Source organism: Ovis canadensis, chromosome 19 (assembly GCF_042477335.2).
Source record: "Ovis canadensis isolate MfBH-ARS-UI-01 breed Bighorn chromosome 19, ARS-UI_OviCan_v2, whole genome shotgun sequence".
In the NCBI taxonomy this organism is placed as follows: Eukaryota; Metazoa; Chordata; class Mammalia; order Artiodactyla; family Bovidae; genus Ovis; species Ovis canadensis.
The window spans coordinates 67,504,378-67,526,066 of record NC_091263.1 but is presented as its reverse complement, the minus strand read 5'-3'; the positions used below and the strand labels follow the sequence as shown (position 1 = coordinate 67,526,066).

The window sequence follows — 21,689 nt, the reverse complement described above, 5'->3', positions numbered from 1 at the left end:
GAAAGTCACAAGAATAAACGTGCTCTCAATGAGAACCAGATCTATTCTGGACCAATTCATCACTAGTACCTGAGTTACAGGAGCTACCCGGGGTTGACCAGTTACAAGTGAAAATAGATTGTGGTGCAGCAGCTGATTAGTTAAGACTGAAATCCTAACCCCAGACAGTGTCCCTCCTCCCCTCAAAGCCACACCTCTACCGGTGCAGGCTCAGCCTTGGTTCCTCTCTGTCCCCCTGGTGAGTTTCACAGTCAAGGCTAGTTCATCTGTGTAACACCGTATCTTCTTCGGTCCCAGTACCAGGGTTCTGCTGCTTTCTTTCCTAAGAATTACGAGTTAAGGCCTACTCAACTGTAATTTGCTTCTCCTGTAATTTATATTACACTGCAATAAAAGGACAGAAGCATCTCAATTTTTCACTCTGATGACACAGCTGGAGACTCTAAGCAGAGATATTGGAGTTGCCTACGAATGCTGAAGTTTGGCACCATTTCAAATTTTAAAGCCTAGATATAATTTCCTAATTGTTAGAAATAAAACCAATGTACATGCCATAAAATAAGAATTTAAACCTATGGACACCACAGAACAATAACTAAGAAGACACACAGACGGCCAAAAGCACATGACAAAGTGTGTTCAACATCACTAATTATCAGAGAAATCAAGTCAAAACTTCAATGAGGTACCACATCACAAAGGTCAGAAAGTGTGACATCATCAAAAAATCTACAAACAATAAATGCTGGAGAGTGTGTGGAGAAAAGGGAACCCTCCTACAGTGTTGATGGGAATGTAAATTGGTACAGCCACTGTGGAGAACAGTATGTGTGTTCGGTCGCTCAGTCATGTTCGACCCTTTGTGACCCCATGGACTGTAGTCCGCCAGGCCCCTCTGTCCATGGGAGTTTCCCGGCAAGAGTACTGGAGTGGGTTGCCATTTCCTTCTCTAGGGGATCTTCCCAACCCTGGGACTGAACCCACGTCTCCTGCATTGGCAGGCAGATTCTTTACAACTGAACCACCAGGAAAGCTGGATAACAGTATGCTGTTTCCTTAAAAAATTAAAAATAGAGCTACCATATGATCCAGCAATCCCACTCCTGGACATATACCTGACGTAAAACATACTTCTAAAAGATACATGCACCCCAATGCTCACTGCAGCACTATTTACAATACCCAAGACATGGAAGCAGTCTAAATGCCCATTGACAGAGAAAAGTATAAAGTGTGGTGTGTGTATACAATGAAGTATTACTCAGCCATAACAAAAGAATGAAAAAATGCCATCTGCAGCACCATGGATGGACCTAGAGATGATCACACTAAGAGAGCTAAGTCAGACAGAAAGACAAATTTCACGTATATCACTCATATGTGGAATCTAATTTTAAAAAATAATACAAATGCACTTCTTTGTAAAACAGAAACAGACCACACTGGTTTCAAAAACAAACTTTCAGTTACCAAAGGGGAAATGTGGGGGGAGGGGTAAATTAGCAGCTTGGGGTTAACATACAGACACTATAAAATAGATAACCTACCACAGAGCATAGAAACTCTACTCAATATTCTGTAACAAGCTATAAAGAATCTGAAAAAGAATGAATATATGTATAACTGAATCACTTTGCTGTACACCTGTAACTAACACAACGTCATACATCAACTACACTTCAACTGAAAAAAAAATCACCAAAGGTATCTAAATTTTCTTTCCACTCAAAAGTAGGGAGATGCATCAAGGCAGGAAAGAATAGGAGGGAAAGACAGTAGCTGATTTCCAGAGATTGCTCCTCACAGTCCTGAGTTACCCTAAACTGGTGCTTGGCAAGCATGACAAATGGTTGTTCTAGACAGCTAAAGTCAAGAAATCTAGTGTAGGTCTTGTTATTAATTAAAATGCACTACTCAATGATTTCACCGAAGTGTCTTTACCCCTTTACTTTCAACATATGAAAAATGGGTATCATAACAAGCTTTTGGAACCAGAACATTTTTCTCCTAAGAATTATATTTTCTTTCCTTCATATTGCTTTAATATTCATATCTATATTCTACATAAATTACTTTTCCAAATTATGAATCAATCCATATGCATCATGTAAAATGTTCAGATCTCTCTTATTTCCATTAAGATGCTTAATCTACTTTAGAATCTTTCTGCATTTTTACATTTATATGAGTAAAGTAAAGACTATCTCTATAAGCCTCATATTTAAGCTATATTTCTTTAATTATGTTATTAAACATAATAAACATTATGGGATGTTATATAATATGAAATAATCACATATCAATGTATTCAGTACTTTTTCAGTTATTTTTATGTAACATCGATATAAGGGGTTTTTTTGCACAAAAGACTGGTTTTATTGAAATAAATTTTACATGAGTTATGGACAGTCAATTTATGTGAAAGCCCTCATATTCCCCCTTTTGAGACACATTTTCCATTTGGCTGTTATGTAACACATACTGTGGCATGAAATAAAATTCCAAAATCATTCACATAGTACAACTGATAAATTTGCATTATATTTGTAAAGTGTATAAATAAAAACACAGCTGTTTGAGGTTCAATTAAAGTGACTTCTCACTTAACTGAGAAAAGAGGCTCTCCTGCTCTTTTCATCTCTTAACCTACCTCTCAGAGTTTGCCTTTAAGTTGAAGCAGTGCTCTATGGAACCATTACTATGTGGCTTTAGATTGTTCTGCCTGCTTTATATCTGTTGAGAATAAAATATTTAGAAGTATGATTAAACCTATGAAGACAAAATATTGAGTATCAGTATTAACCCCTTTGGTTTTTCAGATAGAGAAATAAAAATTGCTCACTTCTAGTCCTGATTAACTTCTGAAAAACCCAACTGACCTGACTTGTGCTGTCCAATATGGTAGTTACCTTTGGCTATTTAAATTTAAATGTAATTAAAAATTTGTTCTTCAGTCACACCAGACATTGTTCAAGAGCTCAAGAAGCACATACATCTGTTAGTTACTAAATTAGACAGCACAGATACAGAGCCCTTCCTTCAGAGCAGCAAGTTCTACTGGACAGTGCTCAGCTAGACCACAGAGGGGTGGATTGATATAAACATATACGAATATATGCAATTTTTCCATCTTAGTCACAAAAGTTACTTGTTTAAACTTATCTTCAACATATTCACAATCTTGTTTATTTTAGCTCAAGATAATAGTATAAAAATAGATATTTGTATAATTTCTCCAAATCCTATAATGTGATATCAAAGTTCAAAGCCCTCTAATGAACTCCTTCTTTGCCCATGTAAACTCAGTCTCCTCTGCTCTCTCTGGACCGCAGTGGCTCACCCGTGAGCAAAGTCTTCCTGAGGCACCTGCAGGGAAGCCTTGCGGGGGACTGACTCCTCATCATTGTGGACTAGTCCTTCCCGCTACCTTATATGACCATCTTGGAGGACGGGTCCCCGGAGGCAACGCCTCTGCTCTGCGCTCCAGCATGCATCCTGGGACCCCAGGAGGCCCACTCGTGGCAGGCTGACCATCCATGGAGGCCCCACCAGGCTTCCCATGACCAGCCAGGCCCACACGTCCTCCACTAGAGCCACCAGGGCACCATCTGAGCCCAGTGCCTGGGCAGACAGTCCAGCCCATCTTTCTACCTTCAAGGCCCAGATTATTCCTAAAGTCTTTCCTGAAAGCCTAAACTTGGTAAAATACAACTTAAAACATACGAAAATAACAATGTATATAAACCCAAGGAAAACAGTCCTCAGTAAAAGAAATGATGCATTAAAACTCTTTCAAAATAACAAAATAAACTCTCATCTGACTAATTCAATATAAATACTCTTTTCAACACCCCTTTATCCCTGGATCTCCAAAAACAATGCAGTCAACTTCAAAATTTGGTCTTTTAAGTGACAATTTTTTAAAATAACACATTTTTTAAAACATTAAATGTGTATTATTTGGAAACAAGTAAATGCAAATGAACCTTTAAATATCAATATATAAACCCATTTATCGATTCTCCAGTCCACAGAGAGAGTTATTCACATATTTGAAATTTGAAAATCATTTTTCCTAACAACTATGACAGTGGTTTCTAGACTTTGCCTTTAAGCCCAAGCTATTATTCCTCTATGACAACCCACAACAGGAAGATTTACAGCTCCACAGGTCAGGAAAATTCTGTAGTCTTCTGATGGATGGCATCAAAGCTGAAGGCTGAAAGATACTTTGGTGGTATAGCTGGGAATAGATTCTGCAACAAAAAGAAAAAAATATACTCAACCACTCCACATCTTATTATGAAGTGTAACTACATCAAAATTCAAATTATTGCCATTTCATACTCTAAGTATAGAGATAAATGCATTTATTTATCACCATTATGTCAATCACGACAAATGTGTAGTCATGCTTTAGAGATATTTAGACCTAAGATAGAAGAATGCATTATTTAAGATTGATTTTTAATTTTTAAATTTATTTTTTTTTCTTTTTTTTTCTGGACTGTGTCTTTGCTGGAGCACGCAAGTTTAGTCGCTTTGTGTCATATAGGATCTAGTTCCTCAACCAGATATCAAACCTGTGTCCCCTGCCTTGGAAGGCAGATTCTTAACCACTGGACCACCAGGCAAGCCCTGAAGATTAACTTATTATTAATTCTCATTCTTTTGCAATCTTTCCTACCACCTTACACAAGCTACATCAACATACTGGAAACTGTATGAGCCCAAAATAATAAAAGTTGGTAAAATAGAAATATATAGCCAAGAACTATAGATGCCAGGTAGAAGGGATATGGTTTATTAGAGAAGTCTGGGCTATTCCTAAACCAAGCACCATCTTATTAATAATCATTTTATCATTTCTGCTCTTCCCACTGGTTACTGCACACTCTTTCTCTCTTCACAGCCAAATTTTTTCAAAGGCTGGTCTATACCAATGGTTCTCAGACTCAAAGCATCAGTATCACCTGGGAACTTCTGAGAAATGCACATTCTCAGGCCCCACCCCAGACCTGATGACTCAAAATTTCTGAGAGTGGAGCCTGTAGCTGATTCTCATGTTCACTAAAGTGTGAGGGCCAGGGAGAGGCCTCACTTCTTCACCATTCTTGAACAGTACAAGGTTGGACATCCTCATAGACTCACTAAATCTACTTTTTAAAACAAATTTATTTATGTATTTATTTTGGCTGCCCCCTGCGGCATGTGGGATCTTAGTTCCCTAATCAGGGACTGAACCCTCACCCCCTGCATTGGAAGGCAGTCTTAACCACTGGGCTGCCAAGGAAGGCCACTAAATCTATCTTCTCCTTACAGTGATGAACTCTCTAACTCAGACATTAGTCTGAAAGGGAAGGAGAGAAAAGAGAGAAGACAGCACGATGAAGAAGAAGGAAACTTAAAAAAATTCAAAGCATATGTCCAACCACATCTAGGTTGATCAATTAAGAAATCACCATTTTCGTAGGTCAAACACAGCTGAATATTGGCAATATCATTTAGTTCAACCTAATATGAATATATGAAGGTTGTGTGAGCGTGAGCGTGCATGCTCAGTTGCTCATTCATGTTTGACTCTTCGCGACCCTATGGACTGCAGCCCACCAGGCTCCTCTGTCCATGAGCTATCCCTGGGAAGAATCCTGGAGTGGGTTGCCATTTCCTTCTCCAGGGGATCTTTCCAACCCAGAGATTCGAACCCACATCTTTTCATCTCCTGCATTGCAGGCAGATTCTTTTACCACTGAGCCCCCAGGAAGCCCATAAGAAGGATAGAATTATGATAATTATTTAGAAATAAACAAATGCATTCAAAATCTATTATCACTGAAGTTAACTTTTAAAATCAAACCATTTTTATTCCTGGCCACATAGATGGAAAGATTAATACCTATTTTCTTTAATCCATTCTTACATTTCTATATAATAGCAGTATAACAGAATTATGAACTAACAAATAAAATACAAGAAAGTTTCTGTAAGAGGAAAATTATACAACCCTAAGATAAATTTTGACAAAATAAATGGTTCTGGTATTTCAGTTTCATGTTTAATATAAATTTCTGATTTATTTCATAACACTTCAGGATTCAGGATTAAGGATGGACAAACACATGAGAGGTAACTGTGTAGAACTTCTCTTATTTTAACTGGAAAAATTTTACTTTGCCAATAAATGGTATTTTTCATTAATATCGTGAGATAGCTGAATATCTGAATGTGACTTATCATCTTCAGATACCTACTAACAAGGGAGCAGTAAGCTCACACATATAATACTTTCTGAGAGTGACTGAGGGAACCTGTCCCCAAGTGCTTGTCTTCAGAGTCACGGGGCCAGGGCTACATCCTCCCTAAATTCACATGCATAACATCTTTCATTCAGGTCTGTACCCAGCTTACCAAAAAAAAAAAAAAGAGAGAGAACTGGAAAAATTAAGAGATAACTTGTGGGCACCCACACTCAGAAAAGGAAAAAAAAAGAAAAGAGGCAGCAAAAAAGAAGAACAAAGACTAACTGATGCCTTTCCTTGAGTCTATGTTTCTGAAAAGAGGAAGGCGTTCTTAGGCTTCTGGAACACTTTGGAAACAGCCACTGGGAAAAGCACTTCCGCCCTTTCCTGAGGTGCTGTGACTGCCCTGTTCCTCTGTGTCATTCAGTTAAGCGAAACCAAAGCTAAACGCATCTACTTACTAATCTGCCAGGTGGCACTAGTGGTAAAGAACCAGCCTGCTAGTGCAAATGTAAGGGATGTGGGTTCGATCCCTGGGTTAGGAAGATCCTCTGGAAGAGGGCATGGCAACCCACTCTAGTATTCTTGCCTGGAGAATCCCCATGGGCAGAGGAGCCTGGAGGGCTGCAGTACGTAGGGTCGCAGAAGAGTCGGACACGACTGCGACTCACCATACACACACCAATCTGTCATTTTGTTTTTTCCTTTTGTGATATTCTACAGGTGTACTTTGATTTATATACGAGATGACTTTTTAAAAAGTTAAATGTAAATGGATTTTGACTTGGAAACCTCTGTCCTATTAATTAAAATACTATTTTATCAATATCATTTCATTACGATCCCACAGAAAGTTAGGAATGCAACCTTCACATTTTAAGTATGTTTCCCAGCTTCTCTGTCACATGGTTGAGGAGGTATTAAGCAGGCTAACACAGTAGGAAATTTCGATTATTTAACAAAAGAAAAGGTATCTCTCTCTTTCTCTTTTTTGGTAAGCAGAAAATAATCTACAAAGTAACCTGACCCTAACCGATCAAGTTTTCTTTAGTTTGGCTTACAGCAATAAATGTGTTGCATGAGTGATTGGAATTTTATACACTCATGTTAAACAATTTTAAATATGAATAACCTACCTCTTTCTTTAAGATCTTCAATATAGGCTTTCATAAATTCTTTATCAAAATGTTGGCGATCTCGTTCACTCTCCATCATTTCATCACCATCTTGACACTGGGTATTCTCAAGAGGATTGTCCATAAGACTTACAAATCTATTCAAGAGAATATGGAAAATACCACCACTTTCACCTGTGTATTTGTAATTGTGCAAAAATCTCAGAAGTCAACCTTTGTGGCACTAAATCCCAATTTCTCACTTCTTCTTGGAAGTCACAGCTGACCACATAACAGTGTCACCGGTGGAATTTCACTGTTCAGTAATCCAGTAGGATTACTGGATTCAGTTTACACCAGACTGTGCAGAAGCTTGTTGGGAAAATGAGAGGTACTTAGCCACAGACAGAGGACAGTGGGCATGAGGTGAACAATAACACTTAACCTCTCCATCAGATATGATGCCTTACTATGTTTGATATTACTCCCAGTTAGTGACAGCAAACTCTTAAAATGTTGTGGCTATGTTGAAAAGGACTCAGATGAAATCCCCATCAAAGAAATATTTAAAGTACGGACTACTGTGACAAAAAAAAAAAAAAAAGAAGCTAAAGGAGACAAGCCAAAATGGCATTTGACCTAATTTCTTCACAATTTTGAAAGATCTTTTGATGTGAAAGATTCTACAAATATATCTATTCAAAATAGGAAATCTTTCAAACAGTCTTTGGTTGCAATTGTAGGCCCTAAGTCTTAGGGAATTTAGTCTGTTGTCTTTGGTTTGTAGAAGAGATGTTACATATCTATATTACAAATATACATATATGTGTATATATATGATATCAGCCACATAGCTGCTAGCTTCATATATATATACATCCCAGTTAATTTTCCTTTTAACTTTATTTCATAGCTAAATATGGGGAAAGCAAAAAGGCTTTACTTCTTATATACATAGATCCATTTAACTTTTCATTTGCAATTTCTTTCATTGAATTTTTATCACTTTTTTAATCCAAAAATAAGACATATAACTATATTTTATCATCCTTCATTTTTTAGCAAAGTAATCACTGTACATATCTTAAAATTTGAATAGTACAATGATACTTTTTTATGTAAAACAGCCCTACCCCTTCGCTCCTCTCCCATCTCAAAGAAATTTGTCATTGGTCAATCACTGTTTTTACTGAATCTATTTGGAATTATCTTTTACCATGGAAAAATACTTTAATGTACTTTTATAATACTTTAATGTATCCTCCCCTTATATTCAACTCCCTCTATATCCCCAATTTTTATCTATACTTTTATTTTTTCAACATTTTATTATGCAACTTTTTCAAACATTCAGCAAAGTTGAAAATGTTACAATGAACACCCCTGGGCCCACTCCTAGGTTCCACATTTAACATTTTACTGTACTTGCTTTATCACATACCCATCCACCGATCAACCCACTCCTCTAGCCACCCATCAAGCCACCTGATTTTTTGAAGCATTTCAAAGCACATCACAGACATCGTGTAGTTTTACATTGTCAATGTCAACACCATCCACGTTCTGTAACCACATTTAACTTTTCTATCTTTTTTGCAGTTTGATTCTAGAATTGAAAACCAGTTTATAACATTTATATGTTTGTGACAATTATCTGGTAAGTCTTACAGACACCTTCGTATTTTGAAACTGAGACAGCAAAATGTTGTCTGGGCATCTTTATATGCAGACAGTGTTTGCCCAGTGGACAGCCCCGCTGTGGCTGACCACTAAAGGAGCAAATCAGTCCCCTGGGGAATCTCCAAACACAAAAGTCCAGGGTCATTCCCTCAGGGCCTCCCTAAAGCAAACCTCACACTTTCGATCAGTGGGCTGAGTGATCTGCCCAGTGAAATCAAGTAAGAGATCTGGAAGGCAGGGGATCACCCGTTTGTATGAAGCTTTCCTCTTGCTCCTTCTGTTTTTAGCACCATGACTCAGCCTATACCTTCCATACCTGGAATCCTACTACCACGCATCTTTGGAGTCCTCCAGGATATGGCTCGTCTCTCGGTTTGCCCTCTGAGCTTCAGCCTATTTCATCCCATTTCCATCAGTCACCAGTGTGCCTCAGCTGAGTATCTCCCAGAAATGTATTGGGACCTCTCATTCTGTGAGGGCCTTAGCTGCTTCTTTCATCATTGTGGGTCTATACATTTTTTTCCCCTCATTTTAGTGGGGTCTCAAGATGGACAGGTGTTAAATATATCATCATGTATCTATCATTGTTATCATCATTAACTTGGCAATTCTCATTCATTTTATAGCTTCCTTCCTATATTTAATTTGTGGCTTAATCCAGATTCCTTTTTATATGTTACTTATCATTTTATATGTATTTATCTATGTGTGTGTGTGTGTGTGTGTATATTTGTGCCCTGGGCACATATCCTTCTGTGCCTTCAGCCAGCAGGTAGCATTTATCCAGAAATCCTTTGAGCTATACCTCCCCATGCCATTGGCCAAAGACTTCAAAATTCCATATGAAAGCACCAGAATTTCTTGTTCTCAGAGTAGGAGAACCATTGAACACGGTTCCTGAGACGGAGGCCCAGGTTCCAGGGGCTCCTCGCTCTTACCTTGTGTCTGAATGGGTCTCTACTGGGCCATCTACTCACTTTAAAGGTGTGGAGGAGTCACAGAGGGCTGTTGGGAGCTCCACCAAGTGGTCCCCACTGACGACTAACAAGGTGAGCTTCTTTAGGTTAAGCAAGGCATAAGGAAGGTAGGTGAGCTTGTTCTTGTACAGGAGAAAGGTCTTCAGTCCTTCTAGCCTAAGAAGATGTGAAAGGGATTAGAACTCAAGGACTTAGCCTCACAGCCAAGAAAAGTGAATTACAGATAAATTCTAGTAGGAAATCCCTACTTAGTTTATTTTTTATATATGACCCTTATAAGAATAAACTGGCTACACGATTTAAATAAAGCTATACTGGGTGACACGGTTTGGGGTTTTTGTTTTTTAAGTTTTTACTGAATTAATTGGCAATGGAAGATACAGATATAGCAGCAGGATAAGCCAATTACACAATATATAGTAGGCCATGATGGAACTTATAAAATCAGTGTATCTGCCATTCTATCTAGTATCTGCTCTGTTCCCATAGGTAGATATGGGAAAGAAATCATATCAGAGCTATAGTGAGAATAAACATATTTTGGTCAAATATTTCCTCTTGCGAGAATACAGTTACTATTCTCTCATCATACTTTAACTTTAAAATATAAATAAACCTGCAGAATGAGAAGGAAATGAGCAAAATATGGTCCAAATATGTTATTCTCTGTTTTCCATTTTCTTCTAGCTCAATGCCTACCTCTCTAGCTTTTTATTTCACTCATCTGCAAAATTTTGACTGATCCCACAAAATATTTCACAAAGTTCCCCTTGTGTATCAAACTGAAACAGTTCCCACTTAGTCTCATAAACCAGGAAAGCATTCATATACATCACATGTCCCAGGAGTAGAGAAAGGTCATGAGATGGCATTCAGGACCAAGCAATTTTCAGTTCCTGTGTCCCAACAGCTTACTATGCTACTTTATGAAGAACACTATGGAGTCCAGGAGGCCAGAAAAATTGTTTCATTCACACTTAAACTCAGCCCACTTCCTGGGCCTGCCATACGGAAGCCTAGTAATATTGGCTGATTGAATAAATGAATGAATCTATCTTACATGACTCTGTATAATAGTTAATTTTTTTAAAATGAAATAGCTACAAAGAGAGAATTTGAAAACCTTACTAAGCATATCAATTTTGTTTGAAATATTATGTATAATAAAGCAATAAATGAAACTGATAAAAAATATCCTGATAGCCTATATAGAATGATATGTTTCTATTCCATACATAATGAATTTACTTTTCTACTCCTGGGAAGTAAGGGAAAGCTAAACTTCCATTCTACTGAGGACTAAAGTAAAACAAAGATGTGTTCATATATATGTGTGTGTATATATATTGTGTTTAAACTGTATATCTATATATACATATATATATACAGTTGACCCTTGAACAGCATAGGTCTGAACTGCGTGAATCCACTCATGTGCAAATATTTTTCAACAGTAAATATTACAGTATTGCATGGGCCTGTGGTTGGTTGAATGTGCAGATGCAGAGGAACCCTTGGTACAGAGACCAACAAGAAATTATATGCAGATTAAGTCCCTCATTGTTCAAGCGTCAGCTGTACATGTATCTGTACGATGTAGACTGACAACTGTCTTACTCTATAAAGAACCAAACTAATTTCTCAGAACCAAGAAACTCTGGAAAATCAGCTGATCTTGGAAAACACTCATGTGTTGGGCATGTTTAAAATGTCAGTGACTAGTTCATGTACCACACCTCCAGAATGCAAGTAGCTACCTGTCTATGTCTTGCGGCAGGTCACTCAGGTTATTGTTGCTGATATCCAACCACTGCAAATTAGACATCCGCAGGACACAGATCGGGACGCTGGCAAACTTGTTTGCTGAGATATCTACGAATGAAACTTGCTTCAAATTACTTAACTAGGAAGGAATAACAGAATATTCTAATTACTTTTTAATTTTTTAAGTTATTTTTTAAAATTTTTATTGGGGTAGCATTGACTTATTACAATGTTGTGTCTAATTAGTTTTTAACAGTGGCAATTAATTTTAGATTGACATCTCTTCCCATATATGAACATATGCAAAACAGATAAATATAGTATATATTCTGAACACCTACTGTGTGTTGTTCACTGTGCTACCTTCTAGGGGTGATAAGACGAATAGCGCATAATGGCTGCCCTTGAGGTGTTTATATTTTCATAAATGAGCAAGGCAAATTTATGTAGTAAGAACTAGCACGAAGAAGTTTCCAATTTGCAACACTCAGTAACACAGAGAAAGGAGTGAGGTGAGAGTCAGGGGTCCAGGAAGAGTCACAGAGAATAGAGTGTTTGAATTGGGTCCTGAGGTTCCTTGACAGGCAGAAAGGTTGGGGAGGAAATTCAGGTGAGGAACAGCATGTACAAAGCCAGAGAAGACAAAGTGTAAGCCTCAAAGAGTCGTGTGACCTAGCGAAGCCTGTCTCAATGGGTTTTGGCAAATCTTCAGGAGACTCACACTTGAATTGGTAAAGAGACACGGCAAAGGATCAGAAATCTCCACTGTTATTCAGAAGGGCACGCCCAACAGGACTTATTCATGGAGTGGACATGGAGCATGGGAGCAAGAGAGGTCAAAGGTGAGTTGGCTTGCTGCCAGCCTGCACATCTCGGAGAGGACTGGGCCTCTCTGTAAAGATGGGAGGACTGGGGAACAAGAAGCTTGTGGGAGAATCTTGAGCCCTGACTGTGCCCCCTCACCAGGACCATCCCTCAGCATGTCCCAGGTCACACAGGTGCTAAGAGTGGAAGCAGCCACTCCCTCTCACCCAGAAGTTTCCAGGAAAGAAGAAGAATATGCCTTCCAGGACTAGACAGAGTCAGTGGCCAGGGCCTTGTCAGAGCCTCACCAGCGACACTATTTTTAGCCTATTCATTAGCAGCAGGATTTGTGAGATCCTTATTGCTCTTCAAGCACAAGAAGCTTGTTGAGTTTTATTTAGCAACAAAAACTGTTGACTTTCATCTGTTCTGTTTTATCAGAAAATAATTTAAAATCATTTCCCCAATGAATACAGATGAAAAAGAAACAAATGGATATTTTTAAATTAATGGACTTCTCGAATCATATCTCTGGACTGTTTTACTTATCTGCATTTAAATTTTAAAAATTTTATCCACTTTATTGATTTCCATTTGTTTCCAATTATTTTCTCCATTATGGGTAAACAAGTTGGGATCTGCATTATGGACATCAGGCATCACATATTAAATAGACATTAAATAAAAATACCTTGCATGAAAATAGGATTTATTTTGCCTAGTTTTCTTTTGATAGCAGCTCTGAAATTAAATTTGGGTTGTAGCCAAGTATAAGCACATTTCTAAAGACTTTATATTAGCTGGTTTAGGCTGATTAAAATGTCATGAAAATGTGACTTAAGTAAAGATGGATTTTATCTTCTAAAACTTTTTTCCCATATTATAGACCATTCCATGTCATAAACCAAGTAAAAGTGAATCACCATGCAAAAATGTTTCTATCTTACTTCAAAAGGGAGCTCGGTTAATTCTAGATTTCCAGAACAATCCAGTTTCTCTAGATTTTCACAGTCTCCCAGTTCTGGAGGAATGCTCTTCAGACGGTTGAAACTCACATTGAGTTCCTTGAGGTTCTTCAAACAACCTGTTATCAGAAAAAATCAACAGGCATGGTTGCATGTTCATTAAGGTCTTTTAAGGACAAAAAGCAAAACGAAGATGTAAAACATTTGTATAAATGATGGTGGCGAAGGCATGAAACATAATTTTGTGTTTGTTTCCTAAGCACTCTGATTAAATGTCTGCTCATCTTTTATCTTGAGCATTTTGGTCATAGATCAGAGCATTTTTTGCTTGTTTTTTATCTGTTTAATCCTTTGTGAAACTATAGGCAAGGGGGATGTGGGGGATTTTTCCTCCACATAAACTGAGTCAGGGCCCAAAACCCACAGAGTGCAAACCTCTCTGAAATCATATGATGAAGTAACAGGCAGTGGCTTTGAAGTGGTCCAGTTTCTAGGGGCAGACTCTGATTGGAGGCAAGCTAAGTACTGAAATACACACAAAGCTCAATGTACAGTGTAAATGACTTCAACAAGGAGACTGTTCATAGGCTGCATGGAATTCATTTATCTTTTGCTTCATATTTGCATTTATTAATTATGACATATTGTGCTTCCTAAATAATACGTGTGCTTTTAAAAAGCCTAAATCCCTTTCTCAGGCAGGAAGCGAACACACTAAGAATATTAGGCAATAACAGATTGATGGAGAAACACCACATCCCACTTCTGTCTTGATTGACTAAACATATGACCAGTTTCAAATCAGAAACCAGAACAAGAGTAAATATATTTAATATTCCAAAAATCATGTCACACATGCTCTCAAGCATTACTTTAACATTCTTAATCTAATTTTAAAAGTTAGAAAACCAAAAGTATTGTTTACTTTTGCAGAGCAGGCACTCAAAATACAAAATTTCTTGCCATTTTATAACTGAGAAAGGGAAACAAACAAAGACAGTATATTGGCAGTAGGGCCACTTCTGAGTCAATTTCTGTGGTCTCACTGTTAGAAGATGACGATGATGTTGTGAAAATCAGCGGCCCTTCTAACTTACCCACCGGGTATACACTGCAACTGTAACCTTACAATCAGGTTTTGGTGTCAATATAGCAGGACAGATTCAGGGGCTAATATAAGACTGTTTCTCTTATGGGGAGGGCTGGGGAGCGTGTGATCAGATTAACGCTCTCCACAGGCCCAGCTTCTGTAAGACAGGGTCACACTGCACAAACCTTCTTTAGTTTAAATAAGGAAAGTTAAGATTGGCACAGATAGTGTGAATGTTCTAAGTTGTCTAGTCTCCAGATTCAGGAGAGTAAATTTGTCTATTAAAGAGTTACCTGATCTGGTTGGTGGAGCCCTTTGCTCCAGTACATTAAGGACACATTTATACCAACCGTACATGCATTGATCGCAAGGGGATGCAAAGAGAAGATGAGGTAACTGGAGAGAAAACTGTATATAAGTTCCTTCCAGCTAGTGCAGAGAAAAAGTAGTAGCTTTGGAAAGTCTACCTCAGATATAACATTTTAATAATTTACAGACATAAAGAAATTGTATGTGCTTGTATTCACATTGTTGTTCTCCTTGCCACATTTTCATGATGCCTGATCTCATTATACAAACACTACTTTTCCTCTCTCAACAAATAAGAACTTGGCATTATTCATCTGAGATGAACCCAGTAGTCCCCATCAGAGAGAGTGAACAGCATTGTCATCAAGCACCATGAGCCACCTGAAGTCCCAGGAAAAAACAGTTTTTCTGTGTGACAAGGGTCCCAAGTCACAAAAACCAAAATAAAACCTTTAAGGCACTGCTATGGTCTGAAAATGCATATGTTGAAATCTTAATGCCCCAAAGTGATGTTATTATTAGTAGGTGGGGTCTTTGGGAGCTAATTACAGTTGGGTAAGATCATGAGGGTGGAGGTCCATGAGGGATCAATGGTCTTATAGAAAAGATCCCACAGAGCTCCCTGGCCCCTTCGACCACATGAGGATTCAGGAAGAAGTGTGCAACCCAGGAAAAGGCCCTCCGTCCACCATGCTGGCACTCCAATCTCAGACTCCAGAACTGTGAGCAAAAAAAATTATTTTTTTTATAAACCATCCAGTGTTTTTTTAAAGCAGTCTGAATGGACTAAGACAGGCATCATAGCTCCAGCATATTATATTTCTAAATAGCTAATGAGTCTATCCTTTCCTGCAATGTTCCAGGATCTTTTCCAGCTGAAATGAAATCTCGCTACTTATATAGCCCATCCTCCCAGGGCCCTCAGACTTAATTGCCAGTGAGCAAAATATAATCCAATTGGGGTACAATTTGTTGTCCAGAGGCTTCTAGCTTCTAGAGCCCAAAGAAAGCATTAAGGGATTTACATACTTTAAATTAGTTGAGTAAACAGTTTTAAACGATTTCAATAATTAGCTATTTTAAACCCATTTAATGATAATTCCTCAGAGTTAAGAGGACCACTAACTGTCATGTTTAATTCCTTGATGTCAGATGTCAGAAATAATTGTCCTGATAATGAGAAACAGGATACCCCTTTTGGTGACCACTTCCCCTCGCCCACTCTGCTCAGACAATGCTCAGTTATTCTCTAAAACAGCTCTGTAAGAGATCCAGTTCCACCTCCTTTACAAAAGATAGCCATTCAACACAAAAAAGCTACAAAACAAAAAAACAAGAACAAAACAGAAAAACACACAACCCTTCACTCCTCTTTCTGGCCTATCACATTCTGTTGATTTTTTTTTTTTTTCAATTTATCTCTAGTGTGTAAGGAGTTATACCTACTCCACCAGGAAAAGACCATGTCTTGAATTAGTATATGTTTAGTTCTTTTCAGCACATTTGGAATGATTTGTCCTAAATGTCCACAATAGTTGTGTTTGAAAAGAAGATATATTCCAAATACTCCAAGTTAATAACTCAACTAGCATCTAAGAAGCAAGCAAGCAACAGAAAATAACTCCCTAGAAAAAAACAAGGGCTAGTTACATCGCCTAAATGATTCCAAGACTCTCTTTTTATTATTTGACCCTTACTTTTCTTATGAATGCCCTATGTAATGATAAAAATTTTATACTTATCCATCACAAGAATCTGATATATTTCTCAGCCACATGAGGAGAATTTTTGTGACTCTGCCGAAGTCACAGGTATATTTGGCTGAATTATATTCAGTTGACTTGTGAGTGAAGTGAAGTCGCTCAGTCATGCCCGACTCTTTGAGACCCCATGGATAGTAGCCTGCACCAAGCTCCCCCGCCCATGGGATTTCCAAGGCAAGAGTACTGGAATGGGTTACCATTTCCTTCTCCAGGGAATCTTCCCAACCCAGGGATAAAACCCCGGTCTCTCACATTGTAGATAGACGCTTTACCATCTGAGCCAGACTCTAAGTTACAAGTTGGATAAGGTATTTATGTATGACTTATATCCAGAATAGAATGTGTAAAGTTTCTGAGATTTCTTTCCCCTCCCCTCCCACAGTGTTTTTGACATGCAAAAACACTCAACTAGGGAATTTTAAAGGTGGCAAATATTATTAAAAAATCACCTAGTCTGACCCCTTACCCTACAAAGGAGGATACTAAGATGCAAAAAAATGAAAGTATTTGCCCAAGTTACTCAGACTAGAATTGTGTCTTCAGAATCTTAGATCTAATATCCAATAACTTAGTTTAAAGGTAAAACATTTAAAGAACAAGTTAAATAAAGCATACCATAATCATCACTCAGCCATTAGGGAGAATGAGGAAGGATAGGATATTCTGATATTGAAAAATAACATTTGTGTAAAGATAACAATGATGATGATGATGAGGGTGGTGAAGTGAGTCACTTAGTCAGTCGTGTCTGACTCTTTGTGACCCCATGGACTATACAGTTCACAGAATTCTCCAAGCCAGAATACTGGAGTGGGTAGCCATTCCCTTCTCCAGGGGATCCTCCCAATCCAGGGATGGAACCTAGGTCTCCTGTATTGCAGGCGGATTCTTTAACAGCTGAGCCACCAGGGAAGCCTGATGATAGTGGTGGTGGCTGGCAAATGTTGAGGGTTTATCTGCTGTAAATGCTTTCTTTGTATTAACTACTTAATCCTTACAACAACCTCAAGAAGTAGATATTATTATTATCACCATTTTACAAACAGAGAAACTGAAAACCAGTGAGTGACCTGCCTAAGGTGACCTTTCAGTAAGTGAAAGACCCAGTCAGCCTGACCCTAGAGTCCATCCCCATCTTCAAGGTATGATAAGGGAAAAGAAGGCTTAGGCTGGAGAACATGGTATAAGCTCTTCTACGCAAGTATGTTTAGTGTGCATATACGTTAACATAAGCATACATATAAATATATTTAATGGGCATATATTTTAACATATATTTATAAATATGGCTACAATGTAAAGCTCTAGAAGAACATTGGATATGTGTATAATTTTGATACCAGGAAATAATTCTTGCTGAGAGAGTTGACTTTACATTTTACGTCTTTCTAGAACGTTTAATTATTTTGCCCTGCTCATGACAGAGGTTTACGGGGATGATATGTCTCCAGAAAGACTTGAGTGTCTTAGAAGAATCATAACGACTATGTGCCCAGAACAGCCATGTGCTTCACACACGAGAGAAAGAGAAGCAGTGACGATCATTACCATGGACTTCACTTACCGTGAAGCGAGTGAACGACGGAATGATTGAAAATAAAGAATCTGGACCAAAATAAAACCATAAGCTAAACTAAGCTCATCAATGGACTCATATGTGGCAGCAATATGTTCATTTTTATATTTATAATAAATACATTATTGCATGTTTGTATTTCTAAAGCTAAAAGAAAAAAAAACAAAAAGTTTCTAAACACAGCACTGCTCACTCATGAGACTTGCCATTTCTAAGGAAGTGGCAGATGTCAGCACTGCTGAGTTACGCAGGGAGATCCTGGCATCACCACCAGAGGGGACACGTGAACCAGCAGCCCTGGAGAGACATGAAACAGCCCCGCCCAGCGACGTCCTGGGGCAGCAGCAGAAGGAAGAGTTCTCCGTGTCACCTGCTTCCCAGACAAGGGGCCGGAAGGTTCCAGCTGAGGAACATACCAATTTCAGCTGGAAGACGGGAGATCTGGTTTTTTGGCAGATCCAGAATCCTCATGGCTTGAAACAGTTCGATATACTTAGGAATGATTTGAATCAGAGTATTGCTGATGTGCCATTCTTTCAGATGCGTCTGCTCCTTCAAAGAATCGGGGAACTCCTAGAATAGAAGGAAAGGAAAGGAAAGGAACCCACCGGTCAGAACTAGCTCCTCACCGTGTAGGAGTTCAGAAGCAGAATGCATGAAGCCAAGGAAAACATACACTTGTTCCAAAACCCAGAGGAGAGTGAGCGCAGGTGACAGCATTCGCCTAAACTGACTTAGCAAGCGTGCACGCACGCCAGCTCTGCAGCCATTCCAAAGAGAAAGCAAGATGCTGTGGCTGTCAGTAACTCCCCAGTAGCAGATGAGCCATGAATTCATATTATTAAAATCAAGTGCTGGGTGGACATTGACAACCAGGCTCCCACCCCAAGCCACATACAAATTATTTATTTACAACATACGGATTTAACATCGTCTAAAAATAAAATCTGGCCACACCTTGGATTTTAAAATGTGTGCTCCATTTCCCTTCCTCTGTACTACTAATAGTTGCTTTTTAAAATATTTGATAAAGACTTAATATTTGCTGTGCCAAATTTCTAAATACTTTTATGAATATTTAAGAGGATAAGAGCTGAGAAGGACAGTGGGGAGACCTGGATGCTGAGCCACATCTCAAGGGCACGCCTTTTCTGGCCCTCACTTCTGAAGTGACACAGAGCAACTCAGCTGTATCCAGGATCTTCCCTGCCTCAAGTATTCTGGGATAAAATCGTAAAGGTACTGAGAAATGCCTTAGACCTTAGAGGGGCTATTTGGCCAGCTGAAGAATTTCAGTTCATGGGCTTACAAGCCCCGACTTCAACAAAGTGTGCTGAGCATTGAGAGACATGCATGTCCCCTGACCTTACAGAGCTGACCACAGCGCACCATCAGCAAAGCGGGGCAGGAATGTACAGGGGAGAGGTGGGGCGGGGTGGAGGCAGCAATCAGAGGGTCCACAGTGACCCTTTGCTTGGTATCTGTACTTGCAATGGGCTTTAGGATCACTGCTATTGAATATGTGGATTAAGCTTGTAACTTACAGAAGTCCTTTCATCTTTAATATGCTTTCACATAACAGTGCAAGATAGGCAAAGTGGGCATGATTCAGGCCCATTAAGAAGAAAACTGAGGGCTTCCCTGGTAGCTCAGTGGTAAGGAATCTGTCTGCCAATACAAGAGACAAGGGGATCGATCCCTGATCCAGGAAGATCCCACATGACGTGCAGCAACTAAGCCCACGCACCACCACTACTGAGCCTGTGCTCCAGAGCCCGGAAGCCATGGCTACTGAAGCCCGCGCACCCCAGAGCCCACACTCTGCAACAAGAGAAGCCACTGCAACGAGAAGCCCATGCACCGCAACCAGAGAGCAGCCCCTGCTCACCATGCCTAGAAAAGAGCCCGTGGCCCAGAGAGATGTTGTGGGGAGGGAGGTGGGAGGGGGGTTCATGTTTGGGAACGCATGTAAGAATTAAAGATTTTAAAATTTAAAAAATAAAAAAATTAAAAATAAATAAATAAATAAAAACAGATTAAAAAAATAAATAAAGACAATTAAAAAAAATAAAATTAAATTAAATTTTAAAAAAACGAAAAAAAAAAGAAAAGAGCCCGAGGAGCAGTGAGGACTCTGCACAGCCAAAACAGTAATTAATTATTAAAAATAAATCAAAGAGGAACACTGAAATCCAAAGACATTTAAATGGGTTACTTAGGGAACGTTCCAGCTACGTAGTTTCAGGAACTAGGACAAAATGAAAATGCAGGCCCCTTCTAAAAATTATTAAGAATTTCAAGACGGAGATGGCAGAGCATTAAATCAAGCCCGGGGCCCTTCCCAGCATAGGGCCCTGTGTGACTGACCCCAGCACCCAGGCCTGGCAAATCCATCTCAGCACCTCCTCATCCTGATCCAAATGCCACCCACCCCAGACCAGACGGTTTCCTTCTGCAGCTCGGACAAGACAGGAGCTGGGGCATCAGGGAGCTGACCCCAGGTCATAACAATGCTCTCTTTCTTGAAGTTTCAATGGTCAAGTGCCTCATAAATAACTTCTCTCATATTGCTCTTCCAATAACAGCATGCTTGCAAAAGTTACAATGCCTTCTAAAATTATATCCATAACCATTTTTAATAACATGGGAAAAATCTTAAGATAGCACATTAAATAAAAATAAAAGGAACAGGGCAAAGATGGCAGGTTGAACACACACATATACTTTTGCTCCTCTCTGTGAAAAAAGACAGTAAAAGAATTCCTTTTTGAAAGCATAAACCTTACAAGAGGGCAAAGAGAAAGAGAACAGAGGCAGTAGCAACAAAGTCTTAGTAGCTAGAAAGCTGAAAGATGGTAACCCAGCGCCTCCTGACTTGCTTAGTCTTAGGTCAGCAGCAGGAACAAAAAGACACAACCTGAACTTCTTAGGGACCTAACAGCAACAGAAGATATTAAGAGGTGGCAATAATACACAGAAGAACTGTACAAAAAAGATCTTCATGACCCGGATAATCACGATGTTGTGATCACTCACCTAGAGCCAGACATCCTGGAATGTGAAGTCAAGTGGGCCTTAGGAAGCATCACTACAAACAAAGCTAGTGGAGATGATGGAATTTCAGTTGAGCTATTTCAAATCCTGAAAGATGATGCTGTGAAAGTGCTGCACTCAATATGCCAGCAAATTTGGAAGACTCAGCAGTGGCCACAGGACTGGAAAAGGTCAGTTTTCATTCCAATCCCAAAGAAAGGCAATGCCAAAGAATGCTGAAACTACTGCACAATTGCACTCATCTCACACGCTAGTAAAGTAATGCTCAAAATTCTCCAAGCTAGGCTTCAGCAATACGTGAACTGTGAATTTCCAGATGTTCAAGCTGGTTTTAGAAAAGGCAGAAGAACCAG

The 21,689-nt window shown here is 39.0% G+C and overlaps 1 protein-coding gene across 2 annotated transcripts in view; it reads right to left on the bottom strand.

Moving 5' to 3' along the window:
• Positions 1-2,352: 2,352 nt before the first annotated feature.
• The window catches only part of LRRC2 (leucine rich repeat containing 2), a 37,649-nt gene continuing 18,312 nt past the window's right edge, over positions 2,353-21,689 (bottom strand). For both annotated transcript variants that reach the window (XM_069562285.1, XM_069562286.1), the window contains exons 4-9: positions 18,699-18,855; positions 13,527-13,663; positions 11,769-11,914; positions 10,012-10,167; positions 7,376-7,512; positions 2,353-4,256 (exon numbers count right to left, since the gene is read on the bottom strand). In XM_069562285.1, the coding sequence (XP_069418386.1) occupies positions 4,207-4,256; positions 7,376-7,512; positions 10,012-10,167; positions 11,769-11,914; positions 13,527-13,663; positions 18,699-18,855 (783 nt within the window). In that variant the 3' untranslated portion in view covers positions 2,353-4,206. The remainder of the gene's footprint in view (positions 4,257-7,375; positions 7,513-10,011; positions 10,168-11,768; positions 11,915-13,526; positions 13,664-18,698; positions 18,856-21,689) is intronic.